The sequence below is a fragment of the Rousettus aegyptiacus genome, unplaced genomic scaffold, assembly GCF_014176215.1.
Source record: "Rousettus aegyptiacus isolate mRouAeg1 unplaced genomic scaffold, mRouAeg1.p scaffold_m13_p_15, whole genome shotgun sequence".
Lineage (NCBI taxonomy): Eukaryota > Metazoa > Chordata > Mammalia > Chiroptera > Pteropodidae > Rousettus > Rousettus aegyptiacus.
The window spans coordinates 6328281-6355757 of record NW_023416290.1 but is presented as its reverse complement, the minus strand read 5'-3'; the positions used below and the strand labels follow the sequence as shown (position 1 = coordinate 6355757).

The window sequence follows — 27477 nt, the reverse complement described above, 5'->3', positions numbered from 1 at the left end:
TCGTAAATAAAACCATATATAAAAAATCAATGACATCTATTGATTTCCAGATCATGTTTTATGAAACTTCAATATAACCAATTAGAAGCTCAACTTAGTACTGCTAAGTCTGGATACATCCAAGCTTTGTTAATTTGCACGAAATTTCCTCTATATAGACAGGAATTACTAGGGTTACTTTAAACAGTCTTCAGTGTTGAACAGCAATTTCAGATTATTTCTCAGAATATTTACACTAATTTGAAAGAAGTGATAAACTTAGCAAAATGACTAAGATGACAGGTCTATGAATAGCAAGATGTCTCTAAATGTATTTTTCTTTTAACATATGCTGAATTGGCTGCTTACAGTAAATTGTATTTCTCGATATCAACAAGATTCTTCAAAAGGAAACTGTTATCCATCAATAACTATTGCATGAAAGATAAGCAACCTCAAAGGCATACAAGAATCCAGACAGTACAAAAATGAATAAAACAAAGGATTTGGTGGTAATATTTTCTATGCTGAAAAAATTAGAGATTTTCACATAATTTAAAAAGTAAACTAATTACCAAGTATCAGTGTCGAGGTTTCAATGCTATATAAAATTCTCTTTTAAATTTAACCAAATAAAAATCCCTGCTATTCAATTATATGGCAAGAGGTCCTGAAGCAAAGTTTCATGAATCTTCGGAAAGAGAAAATTAAGGCTAAAAAGATCAAACACCAAGTGTTCATCAAACCTTTCAGTCAACAGAACCTTTATTAACATGCAAGTATCATTTGCCACAAGATATACAGTTTTCCTAATCTTTCGGTTCTTTTTCAATATTTTAACTTAAGGTTACTTGTGGATCTAACATATAAAGTAACCTATAAAACCCGTCAAAGTTAAACTTTATTCTAGTTATCACCTTAACCTTTAAGATCATTATTTAGGTTTATAAATTGGCATTGTCACCAAGTAGAATAAAATTCTTGTACTTGATAATCTTCTATACTAAAATATGTACCAGTATGTCTTAAGTTACTAAAATATATGCAATTAACATATTTAACTGCTTTCGATCAGCTAGAAAGTACAATGTTAGGTCTTCTAAGAGGAAAAGTATTTGTTGAACTTGGTTATTTATGGTTTTTGCAGTTTCCAGACAAACTGGTCCCTATTAAACCAGTCTTGAAGAACTAAGCTGAAGACTTAATTCATAGACCCTGTATGACAACTTTGTTTTACCCCCAAGATAGACATGATAGTAAACCAAACTACGGTGATGCTCTTCCCACACCTCAGCAGAGATGCTTAGTTTTCCAAACTTTTTGTCTGCTTAGTATAAAAGCTGAATGACCTCTTTATAAGTTAGACTTCCATAGAAGACCCACAGATTACAGGTATCAGATTTTCGGGACATATTTTAATGACTAGAAGATAATGTATATACTATATCAAAGTGCATTATAAGATCTGCACTGCATCTCTCCATATATTTTTCATATTTTGTAACATTTCAGTTGGATGCAGGAAGATTGGAAGAGTTCATAAACGTCTAGCTTTTCAGATCTGGATAAAGTTCATAGTGAGTCTTCTAAAACATATTTAAATATCCAGAAGTATAATCATAACAACAGACTATGTAAGAAGAATGAATATTGCAAAGGAAGCTTTATAGTCAGTGTAAGTACAGTACTTTGGATTGGCTAAAATGCACAGTGCACATGAAACCAAGGTCATGTAGTTTACTTGTTGACCATGTGGCTACAGTTCAAAAAGTCAGTGCTCCAAAAGCTGTACCTAGTAATCTTCCAAAATTGCTTTCAAATAAAGTTCTTAAATTGTAGCAATAAACAAAAAGACAAGATACACTTAATACTGCAGTTTATCAAAAGACGCATAAGAAATTTCAACTCTTATGTCTTCGACAGTTATAAAAATCAATATTTGGCTAAGTTATAAACATGTTTATAATGCAATTATTTGCATAATTCTAGTAATGCTAACGACGGCTATAAGATCAGAATAGTTTTTTAAAAAAACACTAAAAACATAAAAATACGTAGCCCCATTATTTACCTGTAGAACATGTTCATTATGCCTAAATTTCAGCATTTACTGTATCATCACCGCTCTAATTTTAAAAATCATATCCAAAGGATAAGAAGGCCAAACTACCTACGAACTGGCATATTAGTTTATTTCTCAATTTGTGAAAATGTCCTTAATTTGTTGATGTAGCAAACAAATTTCAACTGACTTCTATGCAAAAGAACAGAAGATAATCTGCTTTGCAATGAACTTGAGAGTTCAACTGCGCACAGGCAACATGCTCTATATGAAAAAATTACTAACTGAACTACAGGTATTAAATACTGAAAAAAGTTAACAGTTTATTATAATTTACTTTATTTAACAATCTAGGAAGTTCGCAGCCATCAGCAGTTCCAGTGCAATTTCAGGTGCAATGGGGAATTCAGGAATCTCCGTGGAGCTGTTAGTGTAGCGAACCTTGTAAGTAAAATACATGCATACTTTTGATAGCACATGTGAAGGGATCTCTCTAAAATTGACTTCATTAGTTTCGTTCTCAGCAAACTGACCTGGAAAAGAAAAGAAGTACGTTCGTTACGGGCTGAACTGTGTCCTAACCCCGCCCCAGTGCTTCGGAATGTGACTGCGTTGAGAGACGGGTCTTTTATTTTCTGGTCAGGAAGCATTTTAAACAAGCGCTTCCCATATCTGCATGGCATCCTTGAGCAGGGGCCATGCAGATCTTCTCTGTATCATTCCAATTTCTGTATGCGTCTTGCCAAGACGAGCATGGAGCCGGTTCTTAAAGAGGTCATTAAAATGGGGTCATTAGGGTGGGCCCTGATCCAATAGGACGGTGTCCTTATAAGAAGAGATTAGGTCACAGACACAGAGAGAGGACGACATGAAGGCACAGGGAGAAGAGGAGAAGATGGCCATCTAGTGAAGTGAAAGCAACCCTGCCAACACCTTGACCTGGAATTTCTACCCTCCAGAACTACGCGAGAATTAATGCGCTGTTTAAATCACCAGTCTACGGGACTTTCTTATGGCAGCCCTAGCAAGCTAATACAATGTGAAAAGAATAAACTAACTGGCGTCGAATGAAATATCTAACTCCAATTTCTGAGTATAAGCATTAAAAAAAAAAAAACTTCATTAAGATAGCATTTGAGATTCATCAATATTGAATTTTAAAATTCTAGTTCTCTCCCAGAAGTCTGGACACTTATGTACCTTTTCCTAAGAATCTTCTTGACAGGATTACTGAAGGATGAATAGGACATAAAAAGCCAAATCTTTCAGAAGAGTCAGTCTAGGGAATCAAGTCTTTCTGGACCATCAGCAGCCCTGTGCTATACTGAATTGGCATCCAAAAATAAATTAGTGAAATACTACTTAAAAATCTTTTCAGGAAGGTCAATCCACTAACCTCCCCTTTAGTCTTTAAAAATATTATCATGTTAATGAGGTCTCCTTATACGCCACTTCCCTTTAATAGCATTTCATAAACAGTTTCTAGTGATTTCTCGAAGTTTCTTCTGCTAGATACAGGTTTTATCATTTAGCTTTTATTATAGGGATAAAGTATTTTCCTAGCAGTCAAACACTAGCAATGTGACCTGAATACAAAAGGCAGAAAAATGTACTTTTCTGAGATGTAGTATTTTTAGAGCTTTTTAATAATTGTGTGTTGGTTTGAGGTGAGGTGAGCCAGGAGAAAGGAGATTGGGATTCAGCAAATAATTCAAAGGCATAAGGTAACTTTTAGTTTACCAATAATTAAAATTCTCTTTCTTGAACATATGCATGAAATATTACCAACGAGCACTTAAGCCTTTGAGACTAGAAACACATTAAGATTTATTTTTTTGAGGTGACATTCAAATCACATAAAATTAACCATTTTAAAGTGTACGATTCAGTACACATCCACAGTGTTGTGCAACCACCCTTCTATCTAGCTCTGAAATATTTTTATCACCCCAAATTGAGCCCTGTGCCCTTTAAGCAATCACTCCCATTTCCTCACCCCCCAGCCTTGGGGCTTTCTATCTATTCTGGGTATTTCATACAAATGGAATCATGTGACATGCAGCCTTTTGTGTCTGACTTCTTCCACTTAGCATTATGTTTCGAAGGTGCATCCACTTTCAAAAACACTGTGTAGCATGGATCAGTACTTCATTCCTTTTCATGCAAACATTAATTTGGGGCTGAAATTTGATCTTCAGAACAAAGCTCTTATTTTTAAATTTTAAAGGAGATCAAGTTTACAAAAAGCAAACATCCTTTAGTTTTAATTAAAACTTTCTCAGCGTCCATGATTTTCCCTCTAAAGTACACTGAAGCTCTGTCTGGGAGAAAAGACTAAAAGCAACTCGACCCAGGAGCAATGAGTCCTGCCTGTACCCAGACCAAGTCCCTAAGTACCACTTCCCACTAAAAGAAAACAGGGCTCTTGGGGAAAATGGCAGTTTTCTGGATTGACAAAAAATGTACAAAATGAGCCCGAGAAAGCTTGTTATTACAGAAAGTAGTACAGCTGTACAACAGCGATGGTGAAGCCATGTCAAAAAGACACAGGAGCCATAAAATGGAGCATATTTTGGGCATAAAAATGGAGCAAATGGAGCAATTTGAGCAACCAGTGAGAATAACTACATCGGATTGAAAACCACCAAAAATATATAGTGATGAGCTAATGATGACATGAAAAAACAAAACAAAACAAAACAACACTTTATTATTGGAGAATGCTGGAGAACCAAATTCATTACTCCGAAAAATTATATGTAAAGGGAAAAATCAAGCATTTACCTTTTTTCCTGTACAGACTATATTTCAGGGCAACCAAATAGTTCTTTAAAAGAGAATTCTAATAAGTAAATGCAGAAAAAACTTATAGAATTAGAAAATCACTATTTTGTAATTCCAAATGAAGTAAATCTCAACAATAATCACAGTGAGTGCTAAAATAATTATATGAAAGTCTGACTAGGGAACTGGGCCCCCTAATCAATCTTGACATGGCTAAAACACGTGTTACAATTGTATACGACAGCACGATAAAGTATTCTTGCCTAGTAAAATGAACCGGATTCTAATTAAGCCTCTAGAGTTCTAATTATGAGTTTACAGGATGAAACATTAAATCTAATCGGAATGTGGACATTATATAAATAACCTTGTTTCTTTGTAAAACCGATGGTCTGGAAAAAAGGGGAGGTGCAGGGGGACTAGCGCAGATTTTCTAAGTGAAATGACACGATGTCAGGAATTCCCTGGAAATACTCTTTAAAACACAAGGACAGATGAAACAAGATCGGAAAAATGTTGATCACTACTGATGCTGACTGACAGGCACATGACAGCGTATTATACCATTCCCTCTACTTCTGTGTATGCTTTAAAATCTCTGTAATAAAAAATATAGAAAGGGAATTGTAAGCGTTCTAAAAGAGCCAAAACGATCTTAAAAAAGAAAAAAAAGTTGTAGCCTCGCACCTCCCAATTTCAAAACTTAAGAAAAAGCTGTGGTAATCAAAACAGTGTGGTACTGGCGGCATAAAGAACAGAACAAGGGAAGAGCACCGAGTCCAGAAATGAGCCCACAAATCTACAGTCGACTGATGTTCAAGAAGGGTGCCACGAGCAATCAATGGGGTAAAGCATGGCCTCTTCGACAAATGGTGCTGGTATGTCCACGTGCAAAAGAACAGTTAAATCATTACCTCACACCATATACAAAAACTAACTTAAAATCGGAGACCTAAATGTGAGAACTAAAGCCAATCAAACTTTTATAAGAAAACATAAGAGTCAATGTTTATGACATCGGATTTAGCAATGGATTTTTAGACAGGACTCCAAAAAATACAAACACCAGCAAAAGGGAAAAGAGATAAAGTGAGCTTCACCAAAATAAAAAAAACTCTTGTCCATCAAAAGACATTATTAAGAAAAAGATGACCTATGGAACAAGAGAAAATACCTGTGAATCATATATCTGGTTAGAATATAGTCTCCAGAATTTATAAAGAACTCTTACAACTGAACAACAAAAAGACACACAACCCAATTAAGAAATGGGCAACGAACTAAAATAGACATTTCTCCATAGAGGATATATAAATTGCCGGCAAGCACATGAAGAGATAGTCAACATCATTGGTCATTAGGGAAATGCGAATCCCAAGACACAATGGGATACCACTTGACATGAGCATGGCTAGAATGAAAAAACTGCGACCTGCCAGCGAGGGCAGGAAGAAAGCCACACGAGGAACCCTCGCACTGCTGGAGGGACGTGCGATGTGCAGTCTGGCGTTTCCTCCAAAAGTTAAACACAGAATTACCATATGCTCCAGAATCACCATATGCTCAAGGAAATTTTTTTCCTGAGGTAAAAAAAAAAATACCTCCAAAGAAAAAAGAAAATGTTAAGAAAAGATATTTGGGAGGTGGTAGCTTCTACAAACTTTATGCATAACTAGGAACACAAATCACCAGAAGCTGACCACGGAAACCAACCAAGGGAAATGGTCCTCCCAAAGAATCAGCGTGGTCTTATTGAAACCAGAGTAAACAGCTCAACACAGCGAATGGCAGAAACCAACTTTCTCCCAATGCGACATAATCATGCAAATGTTCAAACAGTTACCGCCTCTCTTTTGTCTTTAAATGTTGAGTCATTTAATTCGACTTAAAAATACCTTCATGGAACATTAAAAGTGAAGATCTATTAAGAGAAAATAAAGGAGAGTTCCTACCTGGGCCACTCAACATGGCTTTTATTGTTCCTGATGTTAATGCATGTTCTCTTTTTACAATGAATTCATGACCATCCGAAGATATCAATTTGACATACATGGCATCGGGGCCTTCACAGCCACCGTAGGTTTTTTCTTCTCCATCTAAAGTAAGTAGTAAAATGATTTTTCAATCTCATTTACTAAAAATAAACAGGTTAACCAAGGTTAATATTTGAGGAACTCAAACCAGAAACATTTCCGGAGGGTGAGAGCCACTAAGATTTTAAAGTTTTTAATTCCTTGTCTATTATTTTCTACATATTTTCCAATGTCAGAATAACCTATTCAAGGATGTTACTTTGGATGAAATTTATCAGTATTTTCCAAGGAAGTATTAACTTTTTTATGATCACAGCAGCCCATCAAATTTGAAGATTAAGACACAATATTCAAATAGTAAAACTTGAATTTTATCACCTGAAATACTCATTTTAAAAATAAGATGCATAGTGTGTTTACGAATGAATGTTTATGTCATGTGAGTGCGACTTTTGACATGCCCAAATGCTAAAAGTTAGGGCTTTACTCAGCATTTTACTCTTGATCCATGAAAATAATAAAAACATGGTATTGATCACTTTACATTGCTGAAAGTAATGAATACAGACAGACAAATGTCCATCTTTAAAAATTCGAAGCAGAGGTGAGGAGACGGAGGGCACAGCTGTCATTCTGCTGCCACCCGCCGCCCCGCCGCCACGGTGCTGGCTTCGGCCACAGCAGCCAGCTCAGTCTTTACGGTCTTTCTCACATCGGTAACTTGTACAATATCGTACTGACAGAATTTAAATTTTTATGGTTTTCAAAATCTAAAAAGCATCCTATGGCCTATTCTAAAAATTTAAGAAGCCCTAGAAAGGAGCAGCACAGAGGATAAGGCTGAAGTAATATTAGCCACAAAATTCCATGTACTCGTTGAGTTCTCAATAGTTAATTTAGAAATCCCTAAAATTAAGATGTACAACTATCGAAAACACTTGTGTAATACTGCTGCCGAAAACGTTTAATCTGATTCTAACAGGAGGAAACACTGAGACAAATCTAAACTTTAAAATGTCAGGAAGGACCTCGTTCCTCACTGCTCCTCCGCAGGACTAGAGACAAGTTAATGCAGTAAGTAACCTCTGACAAGGTCCTAGATTTAAATAATACACCTGCTGTAAAGAACATTATTGCAACTGGAAAACTCTGAATATGGACTGAAGACATGCCAATTTAGGTGTGTCCAACTAAATCTTAAACGGCACAGAAAACATTTTTTTTGTATGTGTGTGCATGTATAGGTGTGTATATAAACACGTACACACAGAGGAAAAGCAAATGTGCCAAAACATTAACAATTAGTAAAGGCCATGTAGTGTATTTTTCTTGCAATTCCTCATTATAAAAAGCTGGAGGATTCAGAAGATGCAAGTAACTTCTAAGTTACAGACTACTCCAACAGAGTCCTAGCAGTTTTTGTCAACCTCTGAGAACGAAATAAATGTAATTATCAATTATTTAAATTTATACTTCTACTACTCTTTGTAAGCTAAACCATTCATGTCTGTTGGGAAAGTTTCTAATATCTTAATATATAAGCGCTCACTAAGAATCACAAATTATATTTCGTACAATAACGTTACTAACCTGTCTTCCTGGAATATATAGTAGACATAAGCTGTTGATTTAAACAACTTTTGGTCCACGCTGACTGTTTTCTTACTTGCATTCACTGACATCAAAGGTCTATCTTGAGAAGAAAAACCAGCATTTACTGGTTGAAATACTTACCCGTTATTTTCTTATGAAACTTACCCATTATGTTCTTATGAAATTCTACTTTGCTTCCACAGGAAGTTTAGTAGTTTCCTGAAAATATAAAAATGCTATATTAAGACTAATGCTGAAATAACATGTTTTCACCCATTATGATTTAACATGTCCTCGGTGTTACAAGTTTAGGACTCTATATTTCTCTCTCTTTGCTATGCAGAAGTTTCCCAGCCATCGTAATACAAAATAGTATCAAGTTTCTGAACATCTGAGGAAAGACGATCACTTCTAGGACAATAAAGTGTAAATAAAGATTTGTTCTTTTTATTTTCTGACAATAGTTTAAAAACACAGATGCTGTTCCTTAGGACCTTACCTGAACTGAACTTGAACGAGATCCCTGGCCTTAATCATCTTTGTATATGCACTAAAGCAAGTATTTGCTGAATGAATGACAACGAGATAAATCCAAGGACATGAAGTACTGAGAATGAAAAGGACAAGGCCTGCCCTCTTCTTACATAAATGTACACACTTTACTACATTTTATTGTTCCATCCCTTCTGCATGCAGGCTGCCAAAGTTCTGAAATTTAACAGCAGAGTGGTAAAAAATTTGAGAATTTTTAAAATCTTAAATTTTACAAAATAAGATGATTGCTAAAGGATTCATGTTTTCAGTACTTTATATTTTAACAGCATTTCTTCAAAAGAGGATTTCTTAGTATCTATATATATATATATATATTTTTTTTATGTGTCAGGAAAACAACATATCCTAACTATCTTATTCTCTAAGAAATTCTAGCCTAATATGTTAATTCTAGCCTTACGGGTAGGGTCAAGAAAATGAACCATAATGTTTTAAAGCAAGAAAGGCGCTCGGAGATAACTCATATAATCCCTCAACTTAAACAAGTAAACAAACAAACAACAACAACAACGAAACCCGATAACATCACTGACGTAAAGAGAGGCTGAATGATTTGTTCCAGGCAGTGACAGATTGGGAGCAGAAATCAAATCTTTCAGTCCAGAGCGCTGGCTAAGCATGGAAGGAGATGTTTAAAGTTCAATTTCTAATGTGAGATAAGGGCAGCTGCAGCATTATTACCAACAATTTGAGGGCCCTACAAGGGGCAAACACTGACTAAACGCCTTATATACATTTTATTTTAAAATGACACTTTCGCAAGGGAATTATTATTCCCATTGTAAAGATATGAAGACGCTAAGAGGCTGCTACTTGCTCAAGGGTTCTACAGCTTAAGTGACAGCACAGCATGAGGATTTAAACCTAGGTAGGTTTGTTTTACAGCCCATATTCCCTTCCGTTATTCCACGCTGCCATGGTAAAAAATTCTGGCTCGTTAAAACTTCTTTTCCACTACTTCTGAGAGCTCCTTAGATCATTCTCTAAAATGTAAAAACAGGACTATGTTATTTTATGATGATAAGAGTAGACAATTAAACACTCATCAGCCATTATTTTCTTCTGTTCATATTGCTTTGTTATTATTCTTCTAAAAAAAAAAAAAACAAAGCAAAATGAAAAGAACAAACTGCTAGAAAAGCAAGAAGAACAAGAATTTCAAGTGCCAACTTTTCTATCTGGAAAATTTCCAGAGCAAAACATCTAGAATGTTTACTTAAGTAGCAGTAGCTAAGCAACCATGCAAAGTAACATTTTAGCAGCCCTTTGGGTAGCAACACTTTCTCTAGACTTCCTAATACAGTAAACCAATTCTACCCTTTCTACAGCAAGGGTTAAATGGTAGTGGTGGTGGGGGGGGGAAGACTCCCCATCACTAACAAAGAAAGTAAATCAACAGTAAGACTTAAGAGCAAATCCTCATTTCTAGGCAGAAACTATTTTAAATATGATTAAATCTAGACTTAGATGTCACTGTGCTTCCATAGTAGTATATAGAAACATTATTCTTTTACAGCTTTTTTATTTTTTGGTGACAAATGGAAATCCTACTTGAGCCAAGGGTCACAATGAAATCAGTTTTGAATCTCGGACTGCACACTGAAAAGATCTTTGAACAGCCCATTCTATTTCTGATTTGAAATGTTACCTTTATCGTATACTATACGTTACCTGGATTTCTAGACTATATTCAGTTCCATTGGTCTGTTTATACACCTGACCGATACCCCTCTTTTAACTACGATAGTGATAAAATTGTTCTGCTAAATGGTTGGGCAAGTCTCCTTTTTGTTATTACACATTTCTTGCTAGATCTACTCTTGGGTACAGTTTCTATTATGAATGGATATGTTTTCCAATTATACTTTCCGAAAAGTTATTGCTAGTATTTTAAAGAAAAGCTTTAAATTCACTGAGTTGACCTTGTAACCCATCACCTTTGCAGAACTCTCTTAATAGTTCTAATAGTTTTTCAGTTAATTTGCTTGGATTATTTAAACAGCAATTGCTGCAAATCTATTTTTTGTATATTTTTGTTCTTTTACACTGGTAATTACTTGAAAAAAAAAAAGTTAGCTGTCTGACATCACTAACAAAATACACTGCAGATTAAAATAAGAAATATAAAACCCCCCCACTGAACTCTGGAAAAATAGAATACAAAATATAAATAGCACATGGATCTGTAAAAAAAGTGCTTGATCCATCCCAATGGCAAAATGCAAACTTAAACATTAAAATTTGTGAAGACCCAGTGTTGGAGAGGAGAAATGGGTGCTATCAGATAAATGGCACAAGTTTTGGAAGGCAGCAGCAGAATCATCGGCACTAGAAGGCTCCTTCTCGCTATCTCCTTTAGAAAAACACTGGCACCGTGTGCAAAGGCAAGATTATTTACTACAACATGTGTACAAATGAAAAACTGAAAATACCCCACAAAGTTCATCAATTAGAGAATGACTAAACATAGGCAGTATTCCATATTTATGAAATATTACAGGGCAGTGAAAAGGAATATTAAATCTATATTTGTCATGACATGGAAATACCAAGATAAACTGTTAATTTTTTAAAAAGCAGATTAGATGATAGGAACAGTTTGATGCCCCTACATAAAATAAGTGGCTTTTTGCCTATTAATCTCATGTTTTCCACATATAAACACATAAAAATACATGTTCAGAAGTGTAAATAACTAGAAAACTATGATTTAAAACTGAATTTTAAAAAGGAACTAATAAGTGCATGGAACCGAGGAACTCACAAAGGGAATAATGGTCAGTTAGCCTGATGATTTGTCCTTAACTACATGTAAGAATATGATTAATTTGGGTCTAACCAATGTACTGTCTACTTGAAACTAATTTAAATAAATTTTAAAATAAAACTGACATCTAAAATTATATATATATATAAATATAAAAGATTAATTTGCAGACCAGTAAATTACATTACCTAAAAATTATCTCGTGTTCAGGTCTATCTGAAGAGGCTTTGGCTATATAATACAAATTGACAGAAGTTAAGATATAATGCCATTTTGTAATAAGACATCAAAATATCCTGCCTAGAATGTGCTTACAGTGTCGCTGAAGCCATGTCTTCCAGGATGAATTAAAATTCTCATTCTGGTCTATTCAATTATAACAATGCTATATTTAACTCTAGTGTAGACAGTCTTAATACTTTTAGCAAGAAGTGCCCTTCCTCATTTTTTCCTCCACTGTGGAATTTATAGTTTTCTTCACTATTAGATACAAATATTTCGCAGCTGCTTTACAAGTGTCTTTTCAGATCTACTTGTCGCCCTAACAAGCTGTAAGTTTCCACAAGGCAGAGAGGTCTCTCTATGACCCACATATCAGGCACAGAGGCAATCACGTGGCCATACAGTGAAGGACATGCCACAGACAGAGATAGTATTAGAGCTTTCTGACAAAACAGTTATTCAACAGCACTACGCTTTTCAGCAAGTGATTTTCATGATTTTCCTTGATGTTGGCATCTAACTTGGAACTTTTAGACAACCACAATGAAAACTGTTCTTTCCAGGAAACATCTATTTACGTTTATTGAAACATCTTGTGTTATATTAAGGGGAAGGAATGACTAAGGAAGAAGACGGTATTCCATCTTTCACAACAAAATTTAGTCAATATGAGTTCTAATTCTTAAAACAGTTTTATTTTAAAGATTTCCAGGGCATAGCCACATGTTTCTAATATCAAAATGTAAACATCAGTCTCACGATTTTGTACCCACTGTCATAAACTGCTAATTATAATACGAGTGTATCAAACATGTATTCCTGTACATTTCTGGAATTTCATGTTCCCTAGAACTAATTCAGTTATATTTGCATTTCTATCTCAAGATCCAGAGAGTTTAAGACGTGATAAGGCTTGTTTCGCCCCACCCCCCCACCCCCCGAATGAGGAAATTGGGCTAAAATGCATCTACAAGTCCCTTCTGGCTCTACCATTTCATGGTTGAACCCCTCCATAATTCATCTGCTCTAAAACAAATGCTTGTAAACTCCCAATTTTCCATCTTAATTAAACAGAGTCACTCCCACATAGCACAGAACTTAAAGGCTCCAGGCGCTGTGTGTTCCCAGAGTTTGTCTAACTCCTGCAAACTATCTAATCTCCCTCCTACGTAATGATCTCCAAATCCCTTTATTTTGGTTTAAAAAGTATAAGCAAATACTTCCACTATACAGTGTTTATTTAAGTATATTAAGAAAACAATTTCAAGGAACCATTAGAATGATGGGCTCAAAAGAAATATAGAAAGAAATATAAACTAAGTTCTGACCTTGCTTCGCTCCATTGTTAAGAGTCCGTGGAACTGGCACCACGCCCATCTCGTCCTTTTATCGCTAACACCCAGCCCTCTCCTCTGATGTCCCCACCCACACAAAGCCCAACCCCGCCGAACCCAATTCTCTGCCTGGTACAGTCCGGAACCGCAGAGCGGAACGTGGCTGGAGAAGAGGCACATCCACTGACTGGCCTTAACCTGACATTTATGGCCGCGCACTTTAAACAGACACTTGGCACGGCAGCGATCCTCCTAGTGAACTGGCTCTCCTACTCTGAGAAAACGTACGGCTTTTTCCCCGAAACCTCCAACACTGCCCTGACTTCACTTACTTCGCCAGGAAAACGGAAACAAATCACTTCAGCTGCCTTGTCTTTCCTCCTTCATCCTACCTGCCTGTATATACCATATTCTCTGTTCGCCCTCCTGTTAGAAAAGTTAATAGAAACCACCCTTCCCTCCAAGGCCAAGCTGCCCACTTAAGCTCACTTACCAAGGATTTTGTCCTGCCATTATTCCCATCAACACTCAAAGTGCTATGTCACCGTCCAGTGCTTGACCCGCTCAGATCAGATTTTTGGCCCACTAGTTCGTTCGAAGGGCTCTTATAAAATTTCCACTACTTTGCTTCGTCACCTGACCAGTTTTAATCCTCATTTTACTCCCAGCAGGGCTTTACAGTTGACTAATCTCTCCTTCTTGAACCGTTTTCTTCTCTTAGTATTACAGATGCCACGCCCTGTTTTCTGATTCCACCACTGTTCGTCCCTCCTCTAACCAGAGAGCTCCCTTTTCTCCATTCAACACTCTCTACTTGATGTCCCCCAGTCAGCCATCAGGTTCAAATACCACCTATGAAATACAACTTCCAGATTATCTCCCTAGCATCGCATCTCCCGAGTCCCCTGAGAAACAGCCGTGGAGATACAGCTCGGCCACTGCACACACTGAGAGCTGTAAAAAAGTCATCAAACTCAGTACATTCTATACAGAACTTCTGATTTATTCCTCAGAAACCAGTGTACCCTCCCAGCCTTCCTCATTTCAGTAAATGGCACTACTGTTCGGCCAGATGAGCAGGCAAGACACTTGATTTCTCAAAAAAATTTTTTTCTTCTTCTTCTAGGGGTGAGGGCAAGACCTACTTGGCTCCATCTTCAAATTACATTCCAAATCAGACCATTTCTCACTAACTCCCAAGCTACCATTTCTCAACTGGACTATGCCACAAGCCTCCCCAGGAGCTGGTTTCCCCACTTTCCTCCAACGTGGTCTATTTGCCACCCAGCAATTAGTCATCGAAAGCACACATCAGATGTCACTCCCCTGCACAAAACACTCTGATGGGTTCTCATCACAGACAGAAAAATGACTATCAAGTTCCACCTTAGTGAGTCTTTGGTAATCAGTCTGACCTCACCTCCCATCACTCCTCACCAAGCACCAGCCACAATGGCCTTCTTAGTATGCTAATAGGTCAAGTTCTTTCCTCCTTAAGGTCTCTGCATTTGCAGTTACAGCTATCTTAAATTTCTTCCCTCACGTCTCCCTCATCATTTAGGTCTTCAGGCAAAACATCAACTCCAGAGGTAGGAGTTTGATCACTTCCCTGTTGAAATTACATACCCCCAACCTGGTCACTCTAACTTAATCAAACTCTAATCTTGCTATACTTACTTTCATATTTATCATCACCTGAAACTATATTTGCTTATGTTTTGTAAAGCCTCTCTCCTTCCTCAACTCCATGAGGGCAGGCCTAGTATTGTGCCTAGCATATAACAGATGCTTGATAAATATTTCTTGAATGAATGGTGCTATTAGTTTCTTAATCACCTAGGCTTGAAATTTCAGGCATCACGGAATGGGCTTTTTTGGTTCTTATGAACAGTAAACATTAAGGACAGGTTAGCTAAAATCCATTAACACCTATCAGTGCAACTGCAGATTTTCCAGATTATTTTCTGGTACCGAAAAATCTATCAAAACCCTCAAAACATTTTATAAGGCACAAACTAACATTACTTTAGAACTTCATAAATAAGGCTCACTATAACTTCTAACTATAAACTATTGTCTAACGATATTAAAAATTACCATAAAGCAATGAAATTGGCATCCTCCATTTGAAATATATATTTTCGAATGGTAAATAACTGGATAAATCTCATACATAAGGATAAAAGAATATTCATTTAAAATTAAGTATGAACCCCAAATCACTGGCAATAAATATCAGATATCCACGGTGCCTGGGACCACAGTTGTTGCCTTGCCGTTGCAGCTCCAGAATAAATGAATCCACGTGGAATCTGTGATGGTTCGACATTATGAATTATAGTTATAACGCAAATGAGATTTATCATTTTAGTCCACTAAAAAGAGAAGGAAAGTATCTGGAGATCAAAAAGCAAATCTGTCCGTTTGAAAACGAGGTTTTAAAACGGAAGGATTTAGGCTGCTTTCCACACTGAAGGCGATGCAGAATAGAAATGCACTAGTGACACGAACTCCATAGCTATGCGTTACTAAAACGATTTTAGTTCCATAAGAGAAACTCGATGGGCACTGTAGTTAACACTAGATACCTCCTTTCAGACAAGGCTGGGAGGTAGATGCATGACACCCCCAAACCGCCAGGTCGGGCAGAGATCGCTCAGTAAGTTGCCCAGAAGGGAAAGTTCTCGAGGTCCCGCAGCCAGAAAAAGTGAGGGCCCTCTCCTATGACTGCGGACTGCCCCCAAGAGAAGGACGAATCTCAGTGCACACGGGGAAGGCAAAAATGAAAAGCGTCAGGGCTGCCATGCTCCTAACTCCACCCTCCCCGCGCCCAGCCCAGAGAGAAGGCCCCGTCTCCCCGGCCGCCGCCCCTCCTTCCACCCTTTGCCGAGCCCTCCGAACGCGCCGGGAGAGGTCCCGCCGTCCTCTTCCCCCTCCCCCAAACCAGGAGCCGAGGCGGCCAGGGCAGGCTGAGGGCTTCCGCTCCTTCCCCGCCCAAATGGGAAGGGGTGGGCAGTAGGGCGGCGAGCGCGCCCACTACGAGCCCCCTTCGTCCTCCACGGGGGCCCGGAGTCCCGTCCCCACTGCAGCCCGAGACTCACTCGCCAGGCCCGCAGTCACCGCAGCCACCGCACCCGGTCCCCGCGCACCGCCACAGCCCCCAGTCCAGGGCCGCCCCCCCACCCCCAGATGCCTGCCGCCGTGGGTTCCGGGGCAGTTGAGGAATCACTTCCGCCGAGTCACGGACGCCTTGTGCGACGCGCGGGAGATTAGTACCTGGTGAGGCGGGGACGCACTGAGTCTGTCGCCCACTTCCGTCCACGGGAAATGCGCAGCGCCCCCTCCCCTCCCCAGTCCTACAGCACCGCAGGCCAGCGTGGGGACAGCGATCTCTGCAAATCTCAACCAATCCGCTGCCAGGCCTTCTGATTCCCAGCATGCAGCACCGGCCCCGATCCAGTTTCCACGGGGACGGCGTCCTCAGCGAGCTGCTCCGGGGGCTCAGCAGCACTGCATCCTGGGACTTGTAGTTTCCCGGGTGGGCGTGTTGGTGGTTGGCCGAGGCAGCACTGCATCCTGGGACTCGTAGTTTTTCACACTGGGTGTTAAGATTTTGGGAAATTTTAGGAGTTGTTCGTGTTTGTCTTTTGGGGGAACTCCTGGAAGTCGGAGACTGTCTGCAGAGGGAAGACTGAAAAGTGGGAGTACGGTCTCTTTGCTGACAAGATCGGCTCTTTATGAGGCAACATCTGTCTTTTGTGAAAAGTTGCAGTACGTGTACAAGAGCATCTCAACGCCTCGCGTAATCGCCTGGCCTCATTTCCTCTCTTCCCCGTACCGTTCGATATTTACTGAAAACTAACCACGCCCCCACCCCCACCCTGGGGCTCTTCCCCCACCTTTCTAGTCCTCTTTCCTGCCCAACATTTCTAGATTCTGATTTCATTCGCAGAACTTCCAGGCGTCTGGCACCAACACTCAGTTCTGAGACCATCTGTCATTCGACACCTCCTCAGCCCCTACACCTTTCCAGTCTCTTTCGCTCTCTCGCTCATTTGCGCGCTCTCTCTCTCTCTCTCTCTCTCTCGACGCGCCTATCTTTTTACTTGCTTTCCTGTGGTTAAATTAAGGCACTCTTCCAGGAAGGCTGAAACAGCTAAATAAAGTTCACCCACTGTTTACAGGACTAGGGCACAAAGAGAATGCAGAGCCAAGAAGCTCGCCATTGCAAGTTGCTCAACCGGGCTCTGTTGTGTAACAATGTCCACAAAAGGAAATATACAATCCATCCAAAGTTTGTAGACCTAATTAATGACTTTTGCCTGAAAGACATAGGTGATTTGGCCGATAAAAATACTGCTTTTTACAGACAGACTGTCCTGGGTTAACTTAGAAAAGCCTTTGCAAACAGTGTTCCACAAGGTTTTTTGGTTGTAACAGTACTTAGAGTTTGGTTTGGAGGGAGAGGCATTAGGGTGAGAGGAGGCGGCCGTGGGCTCCTTGTTAATCATACGGTTCCCCCTTGACTTCAGAAGTGTTCTTTTCTCTCCTCTTACCCTTTGTTTCTCACTGCATCACCCTACGAATGTGTTAGTTGCCTAGAGAATGATAGATTTCAGGCAACTGTTCCCAGGCTAGCTAATGCCAGTTCTAGGGCTAGAATCTAGCCCTTTTTTCCTATTGTACAAAATTTAACTATATTCAAAAATTTTATTTTGTCAATATAATACACATTCGTTATTAAAATGCAGAAATTGCATTTTTATAAGTTTGTTTGTTTGTCCATGTGCTTCTACATAGATCAGGCACTTGATTGTCCCGATGTGTAGTTCGTATTGTCAACAGGAAGTCACTGTCAGGACAGAATTAAGGAGAGACGGATGCTTTCTCATAGGCAAAGGTGTCAGCCGATGGTGTATTTTATCTCCCTGTTTGTTCAATTTGTATGCATAACATGTCATACAAAAAACTGGGCTAGACTTAGAGGAAGGAGGAATGAAAATTAGTTAAAGGAATATCAATAAATTAAGATATGCAGATGACACCATCATATTGGCAGAAAGTAGCAATGATTTGAAATGATTTCTGATGAAAAGTGAAAGAAGAAAGTGCCAAAGCAGGACTGTGAACATCAGGAAGACAAAAATCACGACCGCAGAAGAAATACAGAACTTTAACTTAGACAATGATGACACTGAAATTGTTAAAAGAGTTTGCTCACCTTGGTTCAGTCGTCAATTCAAACAGAGACCGCAGCCAAGAAATCACAAGAAGACTGAAACTCTGAAGGGCAGTGATGGAAGAATTAGGAAAGATCACCAAGAGCAAAGATGTCATTAGAGACCAAGGCTGAGATTGTCCACACTCTCGCATTCCTAATTCTTATGTACGGATGAGACAGTGAAGAGGCTGTTAAGAAAAAAATTGTTTCTTTTGAAATATGATGTTGGAGGAGAGCTCTATGGATACCCTGGATTGCCAGAAAGATGACTAAGTGGGTCCTAGAACTAGAGGCAAAAGTAAAACTGAAGCTGTCCTACTTCGGTTACATCATGAGAAGGCAGGGTTCTTTGGAAAAGATAATAATGCTGGGAAAAGTAGAAGGCAGCCAGAAAAAAGGAAGACCAAATATGAGATGGATTGATTCCATAAAAGAAGCTATAGGCGTGATTCTACAGGAGCTGAGCAGGGCCGTTGAAGACTGGACATTGTGTATGTCACTTATTCATAGGGTTGTCAGGAGTCAGAGCTGACTCAATGGCATATCACACACACATACATATACAAATTGTGTAGGTACTATTAGCAAATATAATATGTATACATATATATGCATATATAATATATAGATATATAGAGTTCTGTATACTATTTACTTTCCAACGTAATAAATCTCAAAAACTTAAATCTCTGTAACCAGAATCTCAACAATTATTATTTTAAATGATGCAGTTATTTAGAATTACATTGCCTAAATGTACCATAATTCACTTGAGTATTTCCTTAATATCGGATATTTACCTTATTTCTATTTTAAAATCATTGTAATACTGTGTTCAGTATCTCAGCAGAAATCTTTGACTATGTTTCTTATTATTTCCTTAGAATATGAACATTTAAAAAAATCTTGATAATCTGTTGACAAACTCTTATTTGGAAAGATTCTCCCAGTATGTGCTTTAAACCAGTAGTGTAAGAAGAAGTATTTAGGATTCTTATCAACACATTAGCTTTACCAAAATTTTTTCCACCATGCCATTCTGCCCTTAAGCTCGCCTTAAAGATGGGGAAGGGAGCTAACTGATGGATGAGTAGAAAAGACAATGAAAAAACAGAAAAATTACATACAATAATGGTGGTCTGCAAGTGATGCCATTTTTAATTTTCCCATCAGCCTCCATCTTTAAAGGGAACATCTCAGGTGATATGGGGAATCAAAGCTTATTTTTGAACCAGTCTTAGTGTCATTCTAAAATGCCGTTCAAGTAGTTTTTATTCAACAAATGTCTCTAAGAATTGAGAAATCTCTTAAACGATGAGTAAAATTTCCCTGTAATTCATAGCCATTTTCAAAATATGATTTCATTTTAGCTATTTAGAAACTTTGAGCAGACCAATTTTTTTTTTTTTTTTTTTTTTTGCTTATAGTACCTATAAAAAGAGACTAAGCTTAGCAGAGATAAAAATACAGGTTTTCTCAGCATACAGTTGAAGCGATTAAACATGAAGGGCATTAGACTGAGATTGTTATGATACTTGGTAGCCTACTAAGCAAACCAGAATCTAAGCCAGAGTCAATTCCTGTAGTGCCTCGAGGGAAAGAACAACCAGTCTTAAACAGCCAACTAGGTTTTCCCAAATAATGCCGCTGCTTCAGTTATAGCCAAATGATTTTCTTGTGTTTCTTGTGCTTCTTCTCTATAAAAATCTTGCAGGTGGCTTCTTTCTTAAGTTAATCCCTCCTAACCACTTCCACTTTGCCACTGCCTGATTTAAATACATTTTTGCTCAAATAAACTCAAAATGTTTAATATGCCTCAATTTATTTTTTGAACAATATTAAAAAACTGTATCAACAGAAAAATGTAAACGTGTCAGGAAAATAATGGATAATCAATGTTGGTTGTAGTATGAATTACACTATTTAGAAGTTTTTAAAATGTGAGTGGAAGATAACTTTCAGAATGAGGTTACTCAAAAAGAAAAATTTTATTTTTTTGGATACCCAGAAAAAAGTATACAGGATTCGGAGTTGCCAAGGCGATTTATTTTAGACTGTTTGTTCCTCTCCTATGCAAATGTGTGGAGTAAAAATATAGTTCTCAAATAGTAAACAAAAGTGTGTCTCTACTAGTTGGTTGCTCATCCTTCAAGACTGTTGAATCTGAAGCCTTTAGATGTTTTGAGGCCAAATGAATCATGCTGCCTTTCGGGTTTCTGCTGCATTTTGCAAACTGGTATATTTCAATTCTATTAGAGCATTATGGTTTATTTTTAGATGCTTCCTCCACTGTGTGAGAACTGTGGATTCCCGTTTTTATCAAGTATCTTTGTGTTCTCTCTCCTAATTTAGTCCTGGCCGATGCTTAATACTTTAGTAAGTAGCGAACAAATGTGTATACGGATGTGAATGATCCCCAAAGACAGATTTAACAAGTATCAACACGACCTGAACGAGTTTCATTTATTTTTCATCAACCCATTAAATTAAATTATCATTAAATTATCATTGTTGCATTAAATTATCATTCGTTTTTGTGCAAATCGTATAAAGTATTATTCCTCTGTACCAAAAGACTAGAATCATTTTTCCCAAAGAAAATAGTTTCCGGGGCCTACAAAAGGACCACGAAAATGAAAGCTTTAACCCTGGCTTCCAAGCTTTGTCCTTCGCGCACGGCTCTCCCCTCAGCCATCGCGCACTGTCACACGGAGCTGCGGACGCCGCGCGCAGGCCGGGCGTTTGCGCCTTTCGCGGGGCGGGGGCGCGGTGCAGCGGCTCGGAGCTCCCCCGGCCGGAACGCGAGCGCGGCGGCGGAGGTTGCAGGCGGGCCGCTCATCCCGCGCAAGCGCGGCGGCCAATCCGGCCCGGCGGGCCTCTGGGGGGGCGGGGCGTGCGCGGCGGTCCAGCCGTGGTCCGGCGAAGAGCCGGCGGTCAGGGTTTCCCGCTGCTTTCGCGGCGCTGTCCGCCGCCCCTTGTCGCGCGTGCGATGCTGCTTCTGGCTTTGAGCGGCCTGCGGGTGGCCAGACTGCGGCTCAGCGGGCAGAGGGCGGCGCCGTGGGCGGCCACCGCGCTGCAAGGCCCCAGGACGGCCGTCTCGCGGACGGCCTCCTGCAGCGGCTCGTCGGGGCCTGTCGGCCGCGGGGGTACGGGACTGCGCGCGACCGCGCCGCTTCTCCCGCGTCCCGTGCGAGCGCAGGTGGGCCGTCCGAGGGCTGGAGGATCCAGAAAGGGTGGGAATCTGTGAGTGTAGTCGGAACCCGGAGCCTCTGTTCTCTGACAGCTCTCCTCGCGCCTGCGGCTGGCTCTAGGGCGGAGGGAGTCCCCTCCGGGGCTGGCGGGAGTAGCAGGCCTCGGCGTTAGATGCACCACCTGGAGTCCGAAATGAAAGACCTTGGATAATATGACATTGAGTTTGTTCTATTTTTTATTAGATGGCCCTAATTTTAGGAATTTCTTTGCTCCCTGGAAAAAGGGAACGGAGACGTTAATCTTCTGATTTTAATATGAATAAATTGCCTCCTAATCCTGCCTGTAAAGTATCGAAATTAACAAATGTGGTTGAAATGTAGAAGAAAGGCCTAACATGGGAATTGACATCTAATTAAAGTTCAGCATAAAGGAATTAGGCATGCCTTTTGAAGTCTGTGTGCTGTGAAATTCATTTTCAGACTTTCAGAGGACTCTCGCGTTCCCGTGAAATTTGATGTATGATTTCAAGTAAAATATTCGTTAGGAGTAATAAGAGATGCAAATGGATGGCCTTTAGGGAAAGACTTACCTCTTTTTTTAAAGTTTTTATACTAACTATTGGTATAAATATTTTAGAAGTATTAAAAACGGTCTGGACTTTATATAGACATTCCGAATTTGCAGTGTTTTACTTGCATTATTGTGTTAAAACGTTATTTTTTGAAAAGCTAATGCATTTAACTCTGACCATCAAACAAGAGTGAAGTTCTCATTAACAGTAGAATAAAAGAAACCATTCCACTAAACTTTTTACACGTTCAAGGTCACACTTTACCTAAAAAGCTTGGAGCTGGGATTGCAAATCTGGATCTTCAAACTCCAACTCAGCACGCGTCTACTTGTAACTGGAATTAAGGAAAGACATTCTGTTAGCCAGTTTGATTTCTCTACCTCTGTAGATTATTTGGGAGAATTCTCTAAATCACCTCATGTGACAAGGTCTCCTCATTGTCTTAAAATTTTTTTAAATTTAAAAGTTTTAAAATGCAATTTATTATGTACTTACATTATAATAGTCTCTGTCTCTATTTCATTAGATACCTGTGAGTTGGGAAAGATGTATTCGATGCTTACATACGCAAGTTGAAAAGTCAGAAGATGGAAGGCTGATTTATACTGGGAATCTGGCCCGAGCAGTATTTGGTGGGTAATCAGAAAGGAAGATATTTACTTTTTTTTAACCCTTTTGATTGTAAAAAGTGTTCTTAGCATATTTTATGTATTATTTTAGCCCTCGTAATTGTAAGATATAAGGAAAAATTAGGTTGTAATTTTTTTCTTCTGTCCCGTTGATAAAAAGATTTAGAGGTTGAGACCTTTGCATTTTTAGATTTAAAAAAGATTTTCGAAGACTATTATAACTTTATGATCTGATGGCTAAAGCTTCCTTCCTTTGGTCACCTCTTGGGATATTTAACAACAAAATAAAACAGCAAAAGTGTATATTTGTGTACTGGTTGAATATACAGAGAAAAAATGTGGAATACCTCTTAGGAGTAGTTATTTTGGGGGAGTAGACATTTACTTCAGGTATTTTTAAGTTTGGTGTTTAAATGAACATGTAATACTTTTATAATTAAAAAATATATTTTACATTTTTTCAGGTTATTTTAGAATTGTCAACACAATATTTACTTAGTGGCTTTTCCAGGTGGTAGGTAGAGAGCTATGGAGAGTTACAGACAGTGTGCTAAATAGCTACAAGTTTAGAGCTCTTTCCTTAGATCGTAATTTAGGATTTCATATGGAACAGTTCAGGAGGGAAGGCCAATGAACTGAGGTATGTGATTTGTTTAATTTTCTTGGGTTGTATTTCATTGTAATCTTTTTTTTTTTTTTTTTAAGTATGACATGAAATTTCTAGAGGATTACTTTATAGCCAGGTTAGCCCAAGATTTCAGCATGCTCCTTTGCATTTGTGTTTTTGATCATGCTGGTATCAACTGATCACCAAAAAATTTATTCTGGAAATCTAAGTTCTCAAGTGTGTGACATTGAAATAGAGTATGTTTAAAGTATAATTTTAACTGTTTAAAACTTTTTAAGGATAAGGACTGATTATAATCACCATTGAGTGGAGCTCTGAAGTTATTGGAATAATCGATTCTGGATCTTAGAAATTTCTTCAGAAGTCAATACATGTGTAGGTCATTGAGCCTCTGTCACATCTCTGGCCTGGGCTACCCAGATTGGATCCACTGAGATGTGTTAACAGTGACACCGAATGCTACCTTTCCTTCTGAACACAGACAGCATTCCTTCAAATACAGGGAAGTCTTACCAATTTATTTTATGTTCCAGACTCTATCCTGGAAAGAAGAGAATATAAATAGGAATTAATTTTGGTGTGGGTAGGATATAATATTTGTGGAAGAGCATGGCTGTTCATGCTCTTCAAAGTTCTAGAATTGTAAAGGAATTTAATGTTTGACTTCTTTTAATATCACGAACGCAGACAGTCACTCTGTATACTTATCAGGGATTGATATTTTTTCTAAGTAGAAACAGAGAGAACCATTTTTTCTATGTAAAACTGAGTGAGAGACCACAAGACATAGAGGTGCCTTTCCTGGAGGTTCTTTACCAAATGGGTCCTAGTTTAAAGATATTTGAAGGTCCTTTTAGTCAACAGTTCTTGTTAATTCAGCAACTCGTAATTATTGATGTCATAGGATTCTCATTTTAAGGTGAGTAGAATTTGAACATGAAGAAGTATGAAAGAAGGGGTACCCGAGGCACAGAGTGGTGTGAGCAAAGGTAGGAAGATGGGAAGGCCTTGAATGTTTTAAAAATAGCAATACTTCAGTCCAGGCAAGATCAAGTATATGTGCATGTTAGTTTCCTAGGGCTTTCGTAATAAATTTCCACAAACTTGGTGGGTTAAAACAACAGAAATTTATTCTCACAGTTCTGAAGCCTGGAAGTTTGGAATCAAGGTGTTGGCAGGGCTGTGCTCTCTGAAGGCTTCAGGGAAGAATTCTTTCTCGCCTCTTCCAGCTTCTGGTGGCTCCCGGCAATACTTTGTGTTCCTTGGCTTGTAGCTGCATAACTCATCTCTGCCTTCTACTTCACGTGGCCTTCTCTTTGTTTCTGTTTGTCCTGTTCTGTCCTTATAAGGATATTCTCATTGGATTTAGGGCCCACCCTAATCCAGTATGATCTTGTCTCAATTTTTCATTGCCTGCATAGACCCTATTCCCAAATAAGTTCACATTCTGAGGTTCTGGGTGGACGTGAATATTTGGGGGAATAGTATTAACCTCCTACAATGTGACAAAAGTAATGGGGAAAGAAGAAGAAGTTGGGAGGTCTGAGGAGGCTTTCATGTAGGAGGCAGCTTGGTCCGCACTGCCTCCCATGTGTACCAGTGTCATGGCAACTACCTGTGGGAGGAAGGGGAGGAATTATTTTAAATTACTGATTCAAGATAGTTAAGCCGTCAGCCAATAGTAGTGTATGAGTGTCTGCTTCCTTACAGCCTCACCAACAGAGTATGTTGTCAAACTTTTTTTTTGCCAGTTTAGGGAAAAACAGTAACTCACTGTGGTTTTTATCGCGTTTCATATGATTGAGGTTAAGCATCATTTCATCTGTTCAAGGACCATGTGCACTTTTGTTTCAGTGAACCGTCTGCTTGTATTTCTTGCATGTTTTTTCTTCCCCCCTTAAATACTAGAATCCTGTATAGCGGTGATATTAACCCTCGCTGATACAAGTCGTAAATATTTTTCTCATCTGTCTTTTTACATTTTTAATGTAATCAGATTTATCAGTCTTTCTCCTCAATTGCTTCCGTACTTGTAATCACGATTAGGAAAGTTTTCCTATCTCAGATTATGAAGCATTTTATGAATATTTTCTTCTTGCACCTCTGTGATTTTATCTTTTACATTTAAATCTCTGGATTATTTGGAGTTTCCTGGTTTATGCTGTGAGCAATGGATTGAATTTTTTCTTTTTCTGCATGGCCGTCCAGTTGTCCCACCACCACTTTTGCCCACTTATTTTAGATTTTATCTTTATACTAAATTTCCATACACAATTAGGTTTATTTCTGTATTTTTTATTTTGTTCTTTTGATCTGTTTGTGCACCAGTGCCACACTATTTTAATTTTAGAGTCTTATGTTTTAGTATCTAACACCCCCCACCTTTTATTTTTGCTTCTTTAGTTTTTCTAAATTAACTTTATAATTAACTTGTCTGAGATCTCAACTTGTCTATTTTCCAAACAGATAGTATTTTTATTGGGATCATGTTAAAATTATACATTCAAACTAAGAGAAATTTATATTTAAAGTCATTTATTTTCTTATCGTGGCAAAATATACATAACATAAAATTTATCATCTTAACCATCTTTAAGTACATAGTTCAGAAGTCATTGATTTTTAATCTCTCTAATATAATAGGTAAAAATATCTCATTGTTTTAACTTGAATGTCTTTCCTTGGTAAAGGAGTTGAATACCTTTCCCATATGTTTTGTAACCACCAGTGTTGTTTTTACCTTTTTTTTTTTGGTCATTTGTTGTTTTAACCATGGGCCCTTAGCTCGATAATGTTAGTTCCACATTTGAAGACTTTATGTTAGAGAGTGCTTGTTAACAGAGTTTTATTCGATAGTCTGCTGACTGAGTTTTTATCATATTAATAAGGATCTTTGAAAAATATCACATCTTTTCCTAGGGAACCGAGGTCGAGGCCAGTTAACCCTAATGCAGATTTCCTATTTGAAGAGGTAATGCAGTGTAATGGCCAATGGCCTGGACTCTGCAGTCATGTTGCCCAGGTTTGAATTCCAACTCTGTCGCTCGATAGTTATGTGACATTGAGCTAGAGCCTCATTTTTCTCATTTCATGATGATAATTGTATATCTATGTCTTAGGGCTTTCTGTAGATTTCATGAATAAAATATGTAAAGTGCTTAAAACAGCCTGGAACGTTATAACACTTTATATGTATTTTGACTTTGTTGTTATTCTGATGATGGTATAGTAAGAAAAGTGGAAGAATTAATTGGATAGGTTGATTCTTTTATAAAATTTAAGAGTATTAATCCTCTCCCATTTTTGTTCCTATTCAGGTGTGAAATGTTTCTCTTATTCTACAAGTGTGATCAGCCTTGCATTTCTGCCATACCTTTTCGCACAAAGCAATATCATATTTGGAAGTCTGCCTTTGCAAGTCTTATTTTACGGCGTCATAGGGAGCTTTACGTTGATCACGCCAGCGCTGCTTCACTTTGTTACGAAGGGCTATGTCATTCGGCTGTACCACGAGGCCACGACAGACACTTACAAAGCCATTACTTATAATGTCGTGCTTTTGGAAAAGAGTACAGTGTTTCACCAGAACGATGTGAAGATTCCAAGCAGTGCACATGTGTTTACCACATTTTATGCTAAAACGAAATCATTGTTAGTTAATCCAGGTCTCTTTCCAAACCCTGAAGACTATGACCATCTAATGGGTTATGACAAACCATTCACTTTCGATATAGAAGAAACCAGTGAAAAGAAACAAGTTAAAGATGAGAAATGAATCTTTGTTTTTATGTTTGTGCTTAAATACGATTTATGTTCCAATGCATAATAATAAAATTGCCTTTACTTTTGCTTTTGGTCAGTGACTGATTGTGCAAAATAATTTAAAACTGTAGCAAACAGAACTTGG

General features: G+C 38.4%; 2 protein-coding genes and 1 pseudogene across 5 annotated transcripts; 1 reads left to right on the top strand and 2 right to left on the bottom strand.

The window, feature by feature from the left end:
- Positions 1 to 726: 726 nt before the first annotated feature.
- Positions 727 to 16774, bottom strand: ELOC (elongin C). 4 transcript variants are annotated; one of them, XM_016153698.2, is made up of 4 exons: positions 16606 to 16774; positions 8617 to 8670; positions 6778 to 6921; positions 727 to 2574 (listed from the first exon to the last, which is right to left on the bottom strand). In XM_016153698.2, exons 2-4 carry the CDS (start codon positions 8618 to 8620, stop codon positions 2384 to 2386), a joined length of 339 nt encoding a protein of 112 aa, XP_016009184.1. In that variant the 5' UTR covers positions 8621 to 8670; positions 16606 to 16774; the 3' UTR covers positions 727 to 2383. The 4 variants fall into 4 exon arrangements, with proteins under 4 accessions (XP_016009184.1, XP_016009185.1, XP_016009186.1 ...); XM_016153699.2 differs by having other exon boundaries at positions 16431 to 16608; XM_016153700.2 differs by lacking the exon at positions 16606 to 16774 and adding an exon at positions 13823 to 15479.
- LOC118612066 lies at positions 2690 to 2790 on the bottom strand (annotated as a pseudogene).
- A 4667-nt stretch (positions 16775 to 21441) lies between the features above and the next one.
- Positions 21442 to 27418, top strand: TMEM70 (transmembrane protein 70). Its single transcript, XM_016153692.2, has 3 exons — positions 21442 to 21749; positions 22840 to 22945; positions 26888 to 27418. Exons 1-3 carry the CDS (start codon positions 21540 to 21542, stop codon positions 27343 to 27345), a joined length of 774 nt encoding a protein of 257 aa, XP_016009178.2. The 5' UTR covers positions 21442 to 21539; the 3' UTR covers positions 27346 to 27418.
- The last annotated feature ends 59 nt before the right edge of the window (positions 27419 to 27477 follow it).